General features: G+C 49.1%; 1 protein-coding gene and 1 long non-coding RNA gene across 7 annotated transcripts in view; both read left to right on the forward strand.

Annotated features, from left to right (window-relative positions):
* The window catches only part of LOC110524889 (cytoplasmic FMR1-interacting protein 1 homolog), a 79,542-nt gene extending 61,663 nt beyond the window's left edge, over positions 1 to 17,879 (forward strand). For 5 of the 6 annotated variants that reach the window (XM_036978964.1, XM_036978965.1, XM_036978967.1 and 2 more), the window contains 9 exons: positions 247 to 334; positions 7,540 to 7,683; positions 8,408 to 8,498; positions 9,076 to 9,206; positions 10,197 to 10,269; positions 10,362 to 10,456; positions 13,179 to 13,417; positions 16,365 to 16,512; positions 16,774 to 17,879. In XM_036978964.1, the coding sequence (XP_036834859.1) occupies positions 247 to 334; positions 7,540 to 7,683; positions 8,408 to 8,498; positions 9,076 to 9,206; positions 10,197 to 10,269; positions 10,362 to 10,456; positions 13,179 to 13,417; positions 16,365 to 16,512; positions 16,774 to 16,938 (1,174 nt within the window). In that variant the 3' untranslated portion in view covers positions 16,939 to 17,879. Of the gene's footprint in view, positions 1 to 246; positions 335 to 7,539; positions 7,684 to 8,407; positions 8,499 to 9,075; positions 9,207 to 10,196; positions 10,270 to 10,361; positions 10,457 to 13,178; positions 13,418 to 14,042; positions 14,281 to 16,364; positions 16,513 to 16,773 lie in introns of those variants that run through there. The other variant, XM_036978966.1, reaches the window with a different exon arrangement.
* LOC118964703 lies at positions 10,463 to 12,252 on the forward strand. The gene is made up of 2 exons (XR_005051925.1): positions 10,463 to 11,819; positions 11,903 to 12,252. It is a non-coding gene; the product is annotated as an uncharacterized LOC118964703 (long non-coding RNA).

Here is a 17,879-nt window from a genome sequence, read left to right on the forward strand (position 1 = left end):
TTCGTCACTAGTTTAATTTGTAGCCTTATAAACGGCATAGTTCCCTGAGTTGTGGTGAGAGGACCACACACACCATGTCATCACGTGACTCCACATTCCCCCTGCCATTTCCCTCATGAACAGTTTAACACAAAAAGATCACACCATGTCTAACAAACTTTCTGTCAGCATTTATAAAATGACATCAAAACTTCCTGTTTCCATCACAGCTCTTTTTTTTTTTAAACAACCAATCCCTCTCTCTAGGTTCGTCCGCACGGTCCTGCCGTTCTCACAGGAGTTCCAGAGGGACAAGCCACCCAACGCCCAGCCCCAGTACCTGTATGGGTCAAAGGTCAGTACAACCCTACCCAGCCCCAGTACCTGTACGGGTCCAAGGTCAATATAACCCTACCCAGCCCTAGTATCTGTATGGTTCAAAGGTCAGTACAACCCTAGTACCTGTACGGGTCGAAGGTCAGTTCAACCCTAACTCTCAGCCCCAGTACCTGTACGGGTCAAAGGTCAGTTCAACCCTACCCAGTACCTGTATGGGTTAAAGGTCAGTACAACCCTACCCAGTACCTGTATGGGTCAAAGGTCAGTACAACCCTAACTCTCAGCCCCAGTACCTGTACGGGTCAAAGGTCAGTTCAACCCTAATCCCTGACCCCTAACTCCCTGTAAAACTACCTGAAGTCAAACTCTCTCTAGCTGTTCACACACTTATGTGTTTCAGCCAAACAGACGTAGAACATCAAACGTCTGCTATTGGTTTATCTGGTATCAAACGTCTGCTATTGGTTTATCTGGTATCAAACGTCTGCTATTGGTTTATCTGGTATCAAACAGACGTAGAACATAAAACAATACCAGAGCCTGGGTGCGAATCCAGAGTCTCTGGTGGCACAGCTAGCGCTGCAATGCAGTGCCCTAGACCACTTCCTCCTTGCTGAGAGGCCTTTCAGGTTATATCGATATAGGACCTGTTTTACTGTGGATATAGCTACTTTTGTACCGGTTTCCTCCAGCATCTTCACAAGGTCCTTTGCTGTTGTTCTGGGATTGATTTGCACTTTTCACACCAAAGTACGTTCATCTCTAGGAGACAGAGCACGTCTCCTTCCTGAGCGGTATGACGGCTGCGTGGTCCCATGGTGTTTATACTTGCGTACTATAGTTTGTACAGATGAACGTGGTACCTTCAGGCATTTGGAGATTTCTCCCAAGGATGACCAGACTTGTGGAGGTCTACACATTTTTTTCTGAGGTCTTGGCTGATTTCTTTTGATTTTCCCATGATGTCAAGCAAAGAGGCACTGAGTTTGAAGGTAGGCCTTGAAATACATCCACAGGTACACCTCCAATTGACTCAAATGATGTCAATTAGCCAACCCGAAGCTTCTAAAGCAATGACATCATTTTCTGGAATTTTCTAAGCTGTTTAAAGGCACAGTCAACTTAGTGTATGCAAACTTCTGACCCACTGGAATTGTGATACAGTGAATTATAAGTGAAATAATCTGTCTGTAAACAATTGTTGTAAAAAATACTTCTCATGCACAAAGTAGATGTCCTAACCGACTTGCCAAAACTATAGTTTGTTAACAAGAAATTTGTGGAGTGGTTGAAAAACAAGTTTTAATGACTCCAACCTAAATCTATGTAAACTTCTGACTTCAACTATATCATTAGAGCTGTAGTACCCCCGAGTCTGGCTGTAATACCCCCGAGTCTGGCTGTAATACCCCCGAGTCTGGCTGTGTATCTGTCATAGTAGTTGTGACGTGAATGAATATGTAAACCAGGTGATGAGATGTACAGTCGTGGCCAAAAGTTTTGAGAATGACACAAATATTAATTTCCACAAAGTTTGCTGCTTCAGTCTCTTTAGATATTTTTGTCAGATGTTACTATGGAATACTGAAATATAATTTCAAGCATTTCATAAGTGTCAAAGGATTTTATTGACAATAACATGAAGTTGATGCAAAGTGTCAATAGTGTTGACCCTTCTTTTTCAAGACCTCTGCAATCTGCCCTGGCATGCTGTCAATTAACTTCTGGACCACATCCTGACTGATGGCCGCCCATTCTTGCATAATCAATGCTTGGAGTTTGTCAGAATTTGTGGTGTTTTGTTTGTCCACCCGCCTCTTGAGGATTGACCACAAGTTCTCAATGGGATTAAGGTCTGGGGAGTTTCCTGGCCATGGACCCAAAATATCGATGTTTTGTTCCCCGAGCACTTAGTTATCACTTTTGCCTTATGGCAAGGTGCTCCATCATGCTGGAAAAGGCATTGTTCGTCACCAAACTGTTCCTGGATGTTTGGAGAACTTGCTCTCGGAGGATGTGTTAGTACTATTCTTTATTCATGGCTGTGTTCTTAGGCAAATTGTGAGTGAGGACACTCCATTGCCTGAGAAGCAACGCCACACATGAATGGTCTCAGGATTCTTTACTGTTGGCATCACACAGGACTGATGGTAGCGCTCACCTTGTCTTCTCCGGACAAGCTTTTTTCCGGATGCCCCAGACAATCTGAAAGGGGATTCGTCAGAGAAAATGACTTTACCCCAGTCCTCATCAGTCCAATCCCTGTACCTTTTGCAGAATATCAGTCGGTCCCTGATGTTTTTCCTGGAGAGAAGTGGCTTCTTTGCTGCACTTCTTGACACCAGGCAATCCTCCAAAAGTCTTCGCCTCACTGTGCGTGCAGATGCACTCACACCTGCCTGCTGCCATTCCTGAGCAAGCTCTGTACTGGTGGTGCCCCGATCCCGCAGCTGAATCAACTTTAGGAGACGGTCCTGGCGCTTGCTGGACTTTCTTGGGCACCCTGAAGCCTTCTTCACAACAATTGAACCGTTCTCCTTGAAGTTCTTGATGATTCGATAAATCATTGATTTCGGTGCAATCTTACTGGCAGCGATATCCTTGCCTGTGAAGCCCTTTTTGTGCAAAGCAATGATGACGGCACGTGTTTCCTTGCAGGTAACCATGGTTGACAGAGGAAGAACAATGCACCACCCTCCTTTTGAAGCTTCCAGTCTGTTTTTCAAACTCAATCAGCATGACAGAGTGATCTCCAGGATTGTCCTCGTCAACACTCACACCTGTGTTAACGAGAGAATCACTGACATGATGTCAGCTGGTCCTTTTGTGGCAGGGCTGAAATGCAGTGGAAATGTTTATTTGGGATTCAGTTCATTTGCATGGCAAAGAGGGACTTTGGAATTAATTTCAATTCATCTGATCACTCTTCATAACATTCTGGAGTATATGCAAATTGCCATCATACAAACTGAGGCAGAAGACTTAAGAAGACAATTAATATTTGTGTCACTCAACTTTTGGCCATGACTGTAGTGTAGGGTTTACCAGGTGATCAGAAGGAGTGTTGGGGTTTACCAGGTGATCAGCAGTAGTGTAGGGTTTACCAGGTGATCAGCAGTAGTGTAGGGTTTACCAAGTGATCAGCAGTAGTGTAGGGTTTACCAAGTGATCAGAAGGAGTGTCTGGTTTACCAGGTGATCAGAAGCAGTTTACCAGGTGCACAAAACAAAAACAGTGAAATGAAAGAAAAATAAATGTCCTGTAGTTTACTGCATCGTGGGGAGCATATTAAACTACAGCAGTTTACTGCATCGCGGGGAGCATATTAAACTACAGCAGTTTACTGCATCATGGGGAGCATATTAAACTACAGCAGTTTACTGCATCGCGGGGAACATATTAAACTACAGCAGTTTACTGCATCGCGGGGAGCATATTAAACTACAGCAGTTTACTGCATCATGGGGAGCATATTAAACTACAGCAGTTTACTGCATCGCGGGGAGCATATTAAACTACAGCAGTTTACTGCATCGCGGGGAGCATATTAAACTACAGCAGTTTACTGCATCATGGGGAGCATATTAAACTACAGCAGTTTACTGCATCGTGGGGAGCATATTAAACTACAGCAGTTTACTGCATCGCGGGGAGCATATTAAACTACAGCAGTTTACTGCATCATGGGGAGCATATTAAACTACAGCAGTTTACTGCATCATGGGGAGCATATTAAACTACAGCAGTTTACTGCATCGCGGGGAGCATATTAAACTACAGCAGTTTACTGCATCATGGGGAGCATATTAAACTACAGCATTTTACTGCATCGTGGGGAGCATATTAAACTACAGCAGTTTACTGCATCGTGGGGACATATTAAACTACAGCAGTTTACTGCATCATGGGGAGCATATTAAACTACAGCAGTTTACTGCATCATGGGGAGCATATTAAACTACAGCAGTTTACTGCATCATGGGGAGCATATTAAACTACAGCAGTTTACTGCATCGTGGGGAGCATATTAAACTACAGCAGTTTACTGCATCGCGGGGAACATATTAAACTACAGCAGTTTACTGCATCGCGGGGAGCATATTAAACTACAGCAGTTTACTGCATCATGGGGAGCATATTAAACTACAGCAGTTTACTGCATCATGGGGAGCATATTAAACTACAGCAGTTTACTGCATCGTGGGGAGCATATTAAACTACAGCAGTTTACTGCATCGTGGGGAGCATATTAAACTACAGCAGTTTACTGCATCGCGGGGAGCATATTAAACTACAGCAGTTTACTGCATCGCGGGGAGCATATTAAACTACAGCAGTTTACTGCATCGTGGGGAGCATATTAAACTACAGCAGTTTACTGCATCGTGGGGAGCATATTAAACTACAGCAGTTTACTGCATCGCGGGGAGCATATTAAACTACAGCAGTTTACTGCATCGTGGGGAGCATATTAAACTACAGCAGTTTACTGCATCATGGGGAGCATATTAAACTACAGCAGTTTACTGCATCGCGGGGAACATATTAAACTACAGCAGTTTACTGCATCGCGGGGAACATATTAAACTACAGCAGTTTACTGCATCGTGGGGAGCATATTAAACTACAGCAGTTTACTGCATCGTGGGGAGCATATTAAACTACAGCAGTTTACTGCATCATGGGGAGCATATTAAACTACAGCAGTTTACTGCATCGCGGGGAGCATATTAAACTACAGCAGTTTACTGCATCGCGGGGAGCATATTAAACTACAGCAGTTTACTGCATCGCGGGGAACATATTAAACTACAGCAGTTTACTGCATCGCGGGGAGCATATTAAACTACAGCAGTTTACTGCATCATGGGGAGCATATTAAACTACAGCAGTTTACTGCATCATGGGGAGCATATTAAACTACAGCAGTTTACTGCATCGTGGGGAGCATATTAAACTACAGCAGTTTACTGCATCGCGGGGAGCATATTAAACTACAGCAGTTTACTGCATCGTGGGGAGCATATTAAACTACAGCAGTTTACTGCATCGCGGGGAGCATATTAAACTACAGCAGTTTACTGCATCGCGGGGAGCATATTAAACTACAGCAGTTTACTGCATCGTGGGGAGCATATTAAACTACAGCAGTTTACTGCATCGTGGGGAGCATATTAAACTACAGCAGTTTACTGCATCATGGGGAGCATATTAAACTACAGCAGTTTACTGCATCGTGGGGAGCATATTAAACTACAGCAGTTTACTGCATCGTGGGGAGCATATTAAACTACAGCAGTTTACTGCATCATGGGGAGCATATTAAACTACAGCAGTTTACTGCATCATGGGGAGCATATTAAACTACAGCAGTTTACTGCATCATGGGGAGCATATTAAACTACAGCAGTTTACTGCATCATGGGGAGCATATTAAACTACAGCAGTTTACTGCATCATGGGGAGCATATTAAACTACAGCAGTTTACTGCATCATGGGGAGCATATTAAACTACAGCAGTTTACTGCATCATGGGGAGCATATTAAACTACAGCAGTTTACTGCATCATGGGGAGCATATTAAACTACAGCAGTTTACTGCATCGCGGGGAGCATATTAAACTACAGCATTTTACTGCATCGTGGGGAGCATATTAAACTACAGCAGTTTACTGCATCGTGGGGACATATTAAACTACAGCAGTTTACTGCATCGTGGGGAGCATATTAAACTACAGCAGTTTACTGCATCGCGGGGAACATATTAAACTACAGCAGTTTACTGCATCGCGGGGAGCATATTAAACTACAGCAGTTTACTGCATCATGGGGAGCATATTAAACTACAGCAGTTTACTGCATCGCGGGGAGCATATTAAACTACAGCAGTTTACTGCATCGCGGGGAGCATATTAAACTACAGCAGTTTACTGCATCGTGGGGAGCATATTAAACTACAGCAGTTTACTGCATCGCGGGGAGCATATTAAACTACAGCAGTTTACTGCATCGTGGGGAGCATATTAAACTACAGCAGTTTACTGCATCGTGGGGAGCATATTAAACTACAGCAGTTTACTGCATCGCGGGGAGCATATTAAACTACAGCAGTTTACTGCATCGCGGGGAGCATATTAAACTACAGCAGTTTACTGCATCGCGGGGAGCATATTAAACTACAGCAGTTTACTGCATCGTGGGGAGCATATTAAACTACAGCAGTTTACTGCATCGCGGGGAGCATATTAAACTACAGCAGTTTACTGCATCGCGGGGAGCATATTAAACTACAGCAGTTTACTGCATCGTGGGGAGCATATTAAACTACAGCAGTTTACTGCATCGTGGGGAGCATATTAAACTACAGCAGTTTACTGCATCGCGGGGAGCATATTAAACTACAGCAAGCAGGAACAACAGTCTGCAGATATTTCTATTCCTTTCATGTACCACGTGAAATCAAAATAGATGTTGTTCTTTGAATCTCCAGATCTAACGACATTATCCTCATGTTCACACTCCTCTGTTTGTTATGCATTTCTACAGGCCCTTAACTTCCTGTCTCCCTCTACTTCTCCCCTCTCTACAGGCCCTTAACTTCCTGTCTCCCTCTACCTCTCCCCTCTCTACAGGCCCTTAACTTCCTGTCTCCCTCTACCTCTCCCCTCTCTACAGGCCCTTAACTTCCTGTCTCCCTCTACCTCTCCCCTCTCTACAGGCCCTTAACTTCCTGTCTCCCTCTACCTCTCCCCTCTCTACAGGCCCTTAACTTCCTGTCTCCCTCTACCTCTCCCCTCTCTACAGTCCCTTAACTTCCTGTCTCCCTCTACCTCTCCCCTCTCTACAGGCCCTTAACTTCCTGTCTCCCTCTACCTCTCCCCTCTCTACAGGCCCTTAACTTCCTGTCTCCCTCTACCTCTCCCCTCTCTACAGGCCCTTAACTTCCGGTCTCCCTCTACCTCTCCACAGGCCCTTAACTTCCTGTCTCCCTCTACCTCTCCCCTCTCTACAGGCCCTTAACTTCCTGTCTCCCTCTACCTCTCCCCTCTCTACAGGCCCTTAACTTCCTGTCTCCCTCTACCTCTCCCCTCTCCACAGGCCCTTAATTTCCTGTCTCCCTCTACCTCTCCCCTCTCCACAGGCCCTTAATTTCCTGTCTCCCTCTACCTCTCCCCTCTCTACAGGCCCTTAACTTCCTGTCTCCCTCTACCTCTCTACAGGCTCTGAACCTGGCGTACAGCAGTATCTTTGGTTTCTACAGACACTTTGTTGGTCCTCCTCACATCAAGGCCATGTGTCGTCTGCTGGGGTACCAGGGCATCGCTGTGGTCATGGAGGAACTGCTCAAAGTGGTCAAGAGCCTGGTGAGAAAGGAGAGGGATGGTGGCTTGGGAAGGGATGGAGGAGGGGTGGGATGGAGGAGGGTTTGGGGGTGGGATGGAGGAGTGGTGGAATGGAGGAGGTGTATGTAGAATGGAGGAGGGGTGGTGGGGTGGGATGGAGGAGGGGTGGGATGGAGGGGTGGTAGAATGGAGGAGGGGTGGTGGGAAGGGATGGTGGCTTGGGAAGGGATGGAGGAGGGTTTGGGGGTGGGATGGAGGAGTGGTGGAATGGTGGGGGGATGGAGGAGAGATGGGATGGAGGGGTGGTAGAATGGTGGAGCGGTGGTAGAATGGTGCAGGGGTGGGATGGTGGAGGGGTGGTAGAATGGTGGAGGGGTGGTAGAATGGAGGAGGGGTGGTGGGGTGGGATGGAGGGGTGGTAGAATGGAGGAGGGGTGGGATGGAAGAGGGATGGGGGGGTGGGATGGAGGAGGGGTAGATTGGAGGAGGGGTGGGATGGAGGGTGTGGGAGAGTGAGCATTTCATACCATCATGCAGTATGTTATTTACCCTGTCCCACCCCCCCCCAGCTCCAGGGCACCATCATGCAGTATGTTATTAACCCTGCCCCCCCCCCCCCCCCCCCCCAGCTCCAGGGCACCATCATGCAGTATGTTATTGACTCTGCCCCCCCCCCCCCCCCCCCCCCTTAGCTCCAGGGCACCATCATGCAGTATGTTATTAACCCTGCCCCCCCTCCACTCAGCTCCAGGGCACCATCATGCAGTATGTGAAGACCCTGATGGAGGTGATGCCTAAGATCTGCCGTCTCCCTCGCCACGAGTACGGCTCGCCGGGTGAGTCATGAGGGAGCTTTCTTCAATGTCTTGACATTTTGTTATGTAATTAAAGGTTTTTAGCAAGGCAAAGTAGACGACAGTAGCTAGCTGTTTAATTAAAGGTTTTAGCAAGGCAAAGTAGACGACAGTAGCTAGCTGTTTAATTAAAGGTTTTAGCAAGGCAAAGTAGACGACAGTAGCTAGCTGTTTAATTAAAGGTTTTAGCAAGGCAAAGTAGACGGCAGTAGCTAGCTGTTTAATTAAAGGTTTTAGCAAGGCAAAGTAGACGACAGTAGCTAGCTGTTTAATTAAAGGTTTTAGCAAGGCAAAGTAGACGGCAGTAGCTAGCTGTTTAATTAAAGGTTTTAGCAAGGCAAAGTAGACGACAGTAGCTAGCTGTGTAATTAAAGGTTTTAGCAAGGCAAAGTAGACGACAGTAGCTAGCTGTTTAGCTGATGTAAAACAAATCAAATTTTATTTGTCACATACACATGGTTAGCAGATGTTAATGCGAGTGTAGCGAAATGCTTGTGCTTCTAGTTCCGACCGTGCAGTAACATCTAACCTAACAATAGCCGCCTCTCCTCCCTGCCAGGTATCCTGGAGTTTTTCCACCACCAGCTGAAGGACATAGTGGAGTACGCCGAGTTGAAGACCGTCTGTTTCCAGAACCTCAGAGAAGTCGGCAATGCTCTCCTCTTCTGTCTGCTCAGTGAACAGAGCCTGGTGAGAACTTCAACCACAGCGCCACCGATTTGATACCATCCACCTTTCATACTAGCCTGAGAGCTAACCATCATACTGGCCGCCTGTCATACTAGCCTGAGAGCTAACCCTCATACCGGCCACCTTTCATACTAGCCTGAGAGCTAACCCTCATACCGGCCGCCTTCATACTAGCCTGAGAGCTAACCCTCATACCGGCCGCCTTTCATACTAGCCTGAGAGCTAACCCTCATACCGTCCACCTTTCATACTAGCCTGAGAGCTAACCCTCATACCGTCCACCTGTCATACTAGCCTGAGAGCTAACCCTCATACCGGCCGCCTTTCATACTAGCCTGAGAGCTAACCCTCATACTGCCTTTCATACTAGCCTGAGAGCTGATCCTCATACCGGCCGCCTTCATACTAGCCTGAGAGCTAACCCTCATACCGGCCGCCTTTCATACTAGCCTGAGAGCTAACCCTCATACCGTCCACCTGTCATACTAGCCTGAGAGCTAACCCTCATACCGTCCACCTGTCATACTAGCCTGAGAGCTAACCCTCATACCGGCCACCTTTCATACTAGCCTGAGAGCTAACCCTCATACTGCCTTTCATACTAGCCTGAGAGCTAACCCTCATACTGCCTTTCATACTAGCCTGAGAGCTAACCCTCATACTGCCTTTCATACTAGCCTGAGAGCTAACCCTCATACTGTCTTTCTAAAGACTTTCATACAGAGTGCATCCGTGCAACTTGTTATTTTACTTATTTGGGCATGACATAAAGGGGTTGAATTCTTATCGACTCAAGGACATTGCAGCTTTCATTTATAAAAATGTCTAAACAATTTCACTTTGACATTATGGGGCATTGTGTGTAGGCCATTGACACAATCTCATGTAATCCATTTTAAATTCAGGCTGTAACACAACAAAATGTGGAGAATGTCCTTTTGTGTGAATACGTTCTGAAGGCACTAGCTGTGATAATATGTTTCCTCTCAGTCGCAGGAGGAAGTTTGTGACCTGCTTCATGCCGCACCGTTCCAGAACATTCTGCCCAGGGTCCATGTCAAAGGTAATAATGTCTTTATTTATTCTGTGCTGTGTGTTAGTGTCAGACTAGTGCATGTGTCAGTCTGTCTGAATGGATCTCTTGTCTCTTCTCAGAGGGTGAGCGTCTTGATGCCAAGATGAAACGCCTGGAGGCTAAGTACACAGCCCTGCACCTGGTTCCTCTGATAGAACGCCTGGGAACCCCACAGGTACCACCACACTGCCTTAGTAAACACCAGCCCTGGGAACCCCACAGGTACCATCACACTGCCTTAGTTAACACCAGCCCTGGGAACCCCACAGGTACCACCACACTGCCTTAGTAAACACCAGCCCTGGGAACCCCACAGGTACCATCACACTGCCTTAGTAAACACCAGCCCTGGGAACCCCACAGGTACCATCACACTGCCTTAGTTAACACCAGCCCTGGGAACCCCACAGGTACCATCACACTGCCTTAGTTAACACCAGCCCTGGGAACCCCACAGGTACCATCACACTGCCTTAGTTAACACCAGCCCTGGGAACCCCACAGGTACCACCACACTGCCTTAGTAAACACCAGCCCTGGGAACCCCACAGGTACCATCACACTGCCTTAGTTAACACCAGCCCTGGGAACCCCACAGGTACCACCACACTGCCTTAGTAAACACCAGCCCTGGGAACCCCACAGGTACCACCACACTGCCTTAGTTAACACCAGCCCTGGGAACCCCACAGGTACCACCACACTGCCTTAGTAAACACCAGCTCTGGGAACCCCACAGGTACCATCACACTGCCTTAGTAAACACCAGCCCTGGGAACCCCACAGGTACCATCACACTGCCTTAGTTAACACCAGCCCTGGGAACCCCACAGGTACCATCACACTGCCTTAGTTAACACCAGTCCTGGGAACCCCACAGGTACCATCACACTGCCTTAGTTAACACCAGCCCTGGGAACCCCACAGGTACCATCACACTGCCTTAGTTAACACCAGCCCTGGGAACCCCACAGGTACCACCACACTGCCTTAGTAAACACCAGCCCTGGGAACCCCACAGGTACCACCACACTGCCTTAGTTAACACCAGCCCTGGGAACCCCACAGGTACCACCACACTGCCTTAGTTAACACCAGCCCTGGGAACCCCACAGGTACCACCACACTGCCTTAGTAAACACCAGCCCTGGGAACCCCACAGGTACCACCACACTGCCTTAGTTAACACCAGCCCTGGGAACCCCACAGGTACCACCACACTGCCTTAGTAAACACCAGCCCTGGGAACCCCACAGGTACCACCACACTGCCTTAGTTAACACCAGCCCTGGGAACCCCACAGGTACCATCACACTGCCTTAGTTAACACCAGCCCTGGGAACCCCACAGGTACCATCACACTGCCTTAGTTAACACCAGCCCTGGGAACCCCACAGGTACCACCACACTGCCTTAGTAAACACCAGCCCTGGGAACCCCACAGGTACCATCACACTGCCTTAGTTAACACCAGCCCTGGGAACCCCACAGGTACCATCACACTGCCTTAGTAAACACCAGCCCTGGGAACCCCACAGGTACCATCACACTGCCTTAGTTAACACCAGTACTGGGAACCATCACACTGCCTTAGTAAACAACAGCCCTGGGAACCCCACAGGTACCATCACACTGCCTTAGTTAACACCAGCCCTGGGAACCCCACAGGTACCATCACACTGCCTTAGTTAACACCAGCCCTGGGAACCCCACAGGTACCATCACACTGCCTTAGTAAACACCAGCCCTGGGAACCCCACAGGTACCGCCACACTGCCTTAGTTAACACCAGCCCTGGGAACCCCACAGGTACCATCACACTGCCTTAGTAAACACCAACCCTGGGAACCCCACAGGTACCATCACACTGCCTTAGTAAACACCAGCCCTGGGAACCCCACAGGTACCACCACACTGCCTTAGTAAACACCAGCCCTGGGAACCCCACAGGTACCATCACACTGCCTTAGTTAACACCAGCCCTGGGAACCCCACAGGTACCATCACACTGCCTTAGTAAACACCAGCCCTGGGAACTCCACAGGTACCATCACACTGCCTTAGTTAACACCAGCCCTGCACCTGGGAACCCCACAGGTACCATCACACTGCCTTAGTAAACACCAGCCCTGGGAACCCCACAGGTACCATCACACTGCCTTAGTAAACACCAGCCCTGGGAACCCCACAGGTACCACCACACTGCCTTAGTTAACACCAGCCCTGGGAACCCCACAGGTACCATCACACTGCCTTAGTAAACACCAGCCCTGGGAACCCCACAGGTACCACCACACTGCCTTAGTTAACACCAGCCCTGGGAACCCCACAGGTACCATCACACTACCTTAGTTAACACCAGCCCTGGGAACCCTACAGGTACCATCACACTGCCTTAGTTAACACCAGCCCTGGGAACCCCACAGGTACCATCACACTACCTTAGTTAACACCAGCCCTGGGAACCCCACAGGTACCACCACACTGCCTTAGTTAACACCAGCCCTGGGAACCCCACAGGTACCACCACACTGCCTTAGTAAACACCAGCCCTGGAAACCCCACAGGTACCACCACACTGCCTTAGTTAACACCAGCCCTGGGAACCCCACAGGTACCATCACACTGCCTTAGTAAACACCAGCCCTGGGAACCCCACAGGTACCATCACACTGCCTTAGTAAACACCAGCCCTGGGAACCCCACAGGTACCATCACACTGCCTTAGTAAACACCAGCCCTGGGAACCCCACAGGTACCACCACACTGCCTTAGTAAACACCAGCCCTGGGAACCCCACAGGTACCATCACACTGCCTTAGTAAACACCAGTACTGCCCCATACTTCTGTGGCTGTACACGGAATCTCATCTCTACCCTCTCCCTCCCCCCTGTAGCAAATAGCCATAGCTCGTGAAGGTGACCTGTTGACCAAAGAGCGTCTGTGCTGTGGCCTGTCCATGTTCGAGGTCATCCTCACACGTGTCCGCGGTTTCCTGGACGACCCCATCTGGCGCGGCCCGTTGCCCAGCAACGGCGTGATGCACGTGGACGAGTGTGTGGAGTTTCACCGGCTGTGGAGCGCCATGCAGTTTGTTTACTGCATCCCTGTAGGAGCACACGAGTTCACCGTGGAGTGAGTAGTGACACAGCATCGGTCTAGAAGGATCCCTGAGGGGTTTACACTGCTCTGTTAAGAGGGGGGATCTCTGCTCTGTATAGAGGGGGGTGATCTCTGAGGGGTTTACACTGCTCTGTATAGAGGGGGGGTGATCTGAGGGGTTTACACTGCTCTGTATAGAGGGGGGATGATCTCTGCTCTGTAGAGAGGGGGGGGGGGGGTCTCTGAGGAGTTCACACTGCTCTGTATAGAGGGGGGGGGGGATCTCTGAGGGGTTCACACTGCTCTGTACGGTCTCCACTGGGATGGGTGTATAACCTGTGTTTCGGGGACGGTCTCCACTGGGCTGGGTATATAACCTGTGTTGTATTTTCCAGGCTGTGTTTTGGGGACTGTCTCCACTGGGCTGGGTATATAACCTGTGTTTCGGGGACGGTCTCCACTGGGCTGGGTATATAACCTGTGTTTCGGGGACGGTCTCCACTGGGCTGGGTGTATAACCTGTGTTTCGGGGACGGTCTCCACTGGGCTGGGTGTATAACCTGTGTGTCGGGACGGTCTCCACTGGGCTGGGTGTATAACCTGTGTGTCGGGACGGTCTCCACTGGGCTGGGTATATAACCTGTGTTGTATTTTCCAGGCAGTGTTTCGGGGACGGTCTCCACTGGGCTGGGTATATAACCTGTGTGTCGGGACTGTCTCCACTGGGCTGGGTATATAACCTGTGTTGTATTTTCCAGGCAGTGTTTCGGGGACGGTCTCCACTGGGCTGGGTATATAACCTGTGTTTCGGGGACGGTCTCCACTGGGCTGGGTATATAACCTGTGTTTCGGGGACGGTCTCCACTGGGCTGGGTATATAACCTGTGTTTCAGGGACGGTCTCCACTGGGCTGGGTATATAACCTGTGTTTTGGGGACTGTCTCCACTGGGCTGGGTATATAACCTGTGTTTTGGGGACTGTCTCCACTGGGCTGGGTATATAACCTGTGTTTCGGGGACTGTCTCCACTGGGCTGGGTATATAACCTGTGTTGTATTTTCCAGGCAGTGTTTCGGGGACGGTCTCCACTGGGCTGGGTATATAACCTGTATAACCTGTGTGTCGGGGACGGGTATATAACCTGTGTTTCGGGGACGGTCTCCACTGGGATGGGTGTATAACCTGTGTTTCGGGGACGGTCTCCACTGGGCTGGGTGTATAACCTGTGTTGTATTTTCCAGGCTGTGTTTCGGGGACGGTCTCCACTGGGCTGGGTATATAACCTGTGTTTCGGGGACGGTCTCCACTGGGCTGGGTGTATAACCTGTGTTTTGGGGACTGTCTCCACTGGGCTGGGTATATAACCTGTGTTTCGGGAACAGTCTCCACTGGGCTGGGTGTATAACCTGTGTGTCGGGGACGGGTATATAACCTGTGTTTCGGGGACGGGTATATAACCTGTGTTTCGGGGACGGTCTCCACTGGGCTGAGTATATAACCTGTGTTTCGGGGACGGTCTCCACTGGGCAGGGTGTATAACCTGTGTGTCGGGGACGGGTATATAACCTGTGTTTCGGGGACGGTCTCCACTGGGCTGGGTATATAACCTGTGTTTCGGGGACGGTCTCCACTGGGCTGGGTGTATAACCTGTGTTTCGGGGACGGTCTCCACTGGGCTGGGTATATAACCTGTGTTTCGGGGACGGTCTCCACTGGGCTGGGTATATAACCTGTGTTTCGGGGACGGTCTCCACTGGGCTGGGTGTATAACCTGTGTTGTATTTTCCAGGCAGTGTTTCGGGGACGGTCTCCACTGGGCTGGGTGTATAACCTGTGTTTCGGGGACGGTCTCCACTGGGCTGGGTGTATAACCTGTGTTGTATTCTCCAGGCAGTGTTTCGGGGACGGTCTCCACTGGGCTGGGTATATAACCTGTGTGTCGGGACTGTCTCCACTGGGCTGGGTATATAACCTGTGTTGTATTTTCCAGGCAGTGTTTCGGGGACGGTCTCCACTGGGCTGGGTATATAACCTGTGTTTCGGGGACGGTCTCCACTGGGCTGGGTATATAACCTGTGTTTCGGGGACGGTCTCCACTGGGCTGGGTATATAACCTGTGTTTCAGGGACGGTCTCCACTGAACTGGGTATATAACCTGTGTTTCGGGGACGGTCTCCACTGGGCTGGGTATATAACCTGTGTTTTGGGGACTGTCTCCACTGGGCTGGGTATATAACCTGTGTTTCGGGGACTGTCTCCACTGGGCTGGGTATATAACCTGTGTTGTATTTTCCAGGCAGTGTTTCGGGGACGGTCTCCACTGGGCTGGGTATATAACCTGTATAACCTGTGTGTCGGGGACGGGTATATAACCTGTGTTTCGGGGACGGTCTCCACTGGGATGGGTGTATAACCTGTGTTTCGGGGACGGTCTCCACTGGGCTGGGTGTATAACCTGTGTTGTATTTTCCAGGCTGTGTTTCGGGGACGGTCTCCACTGGGCTGGGTATATAACCTGTGTTTCGGGGACGGTCTCCACTGGGCTGGGTGTATAACCTGTGTTTTGGGGACTGTCTCCACTGGGCTGGGTATATAACCTGTGTTTCGGGGACAGTCTCCACTGGGCTGGGTGTATAACCTGTGTGTCGGGGACGGGTATATAACCTGTGTTTCGGGGACGGGTATATAACCTGTGTTTCGGGGACGGTCTCCACTGGGCTGAGTATATAACCTGTGTTTCGGGGACGGTCTCCACTGGGCAGGGTGTATAACCTGTGTGTCGGGGACGGGTATATAACCTGTGTTTCGGGGACGGTCTCCACTGGGCTGGGTATATAACCTGTGTTTCGGGGACGGTCTCCACTGGGCTGGGTGTATAACCTGTGTTTCGGGGACGGTCTCCACTGGGCTGGGTATATAACCTGTGTTTCGGGGACGGTCTCCACTGGGCTGGGTGTATAACCTGTGTTGTATTCTCCAGGCAGTGTTTCGGGGACGGTCTCCACTGGGCTGGGTGTATGATCATCTCCCTACTGGGTCAACAGAGACGCTTTGACATCCTGGACTTCAGCTATCACCTGCTGAAGGTGCAGAAACACGATGGAAAGGATGAGATCATCAAGAGTGTGGTGAGTGGAGGGTCAGGGGTCAGCGACACTAGAACCTTCAGATCCCAAACATGTTCATTAGTGCAAACCGTAGCAAAAACGTTTTGCAACGAGAACTAACATTTGTCAACGGTATAAGTTCTAGTCAGTCCCTCACCTTTGGTTCCTCGTCAATATGACCATGGACACATTTTAGACTTTCAAGGGGGTGTCATGCTTGGGTCTTTTTGGTATCCACCTCTGTCTTCTAGATCAATGATCACTTTCCCTCTCCTTCCTCAGCCTCTTAAAAAGATGGTGGACAGAATCCGCAAGTTCCAGGTCCTCAACGATGAGATCTTTGCCATCCTGAACAAGTACCTGAAGTCAGGTGATGGAGAGAACATGCCAGTGGAGCACGTCCGGTGTTTCCAGCCTCCTATCCACCAATCCCTGGCCAGCAACTGAGATTGACCGGTGCACGTTTCCTATAGTACCATCCTGTGTCAGACTAGACACACAGGATGTGTCTGAAATGGCACCCTATGCCCTATATAGGACACTACTTTATATAAACGGCACTACATAGGGAATAGGGTGCCTTTTGGAACGTGACCCATCAGACTAGACACGCAATATTCCTTAATCTGCTTCTTCCACCTTTTAAAGCAGCACCGGACCATGAGACTAAAGCCTTGTTCACACTTAATGCCTTAATGCTCAAACAGCTGACATCGCTATGCTGGTTGTCATAGTAACAACAGGTGTGTGCGCACAGTGGTGTAGGCTGATTGGTGGTGGTGAGTATGACACCCCTGCCTCGAAGGATGAGATGATCCAACTTTTCAAAACGAGTCCTCTCTTGCTCGCCACAGCAGTCAACTAGCTAGCCGTTGGGCTTTCTAGCACAATCACTCATTCGTTTCTAAATAACACGCTAGTTAGTTCTTGTCAAACTGTCAGAGTAGCTAGCAAGCAACAAGATATGTTGGGGAAATAAATCAGATTTGACCGTTCAGGCAAGCCCCTACAAATGTGGCTTGAAATATCTGCTTCCGTGTGTTTTTTGGCTGTTCAGACGGCAGGAAGCAGATCGGGTCACTTCAAACTGCCAGTGTGAACAGGGCTTGAGGTCTAACTTTCCTGACGAACTGTTTGTACCCAATTGTGCCTTATGATCTTAATAGCCGTTTTCATTCTAAACTCTTCTGTTTTACGGAGCATTTAAACTATCAAATGATTATTTAAGGGGTTTTGCGGTGGTGGGATGTAATTGGTGAACAGTAGCCTGTAGTCAATGAGAAGTAGTATGATTAGCAGCTTAAAGGAGACCAAGTTCTTACTTATAACCATTTATTCACTGTGCCTTTTTGGAATCATTTTTAATTCAATAAATATATAACAAATCT

The sequence above is a fragment of the Oncorhynchus mykiss genome, chromosome 5 (assembly GCF_013265735.2).
Source record: "Oncorhynchus mykiss isolate Arlee chromosome 5, USDA_OmykA_1.1, whole genome shotgun sequence".
In the NCBI taxonomy this organism is placed as follows: domain Eukaryota; kingdom Metazoa; phylum Chordata; class Actinopteri; order Salmoniformes; family Salmonidae; genus Oncorhynchus; species Oncorhynchus mykiss.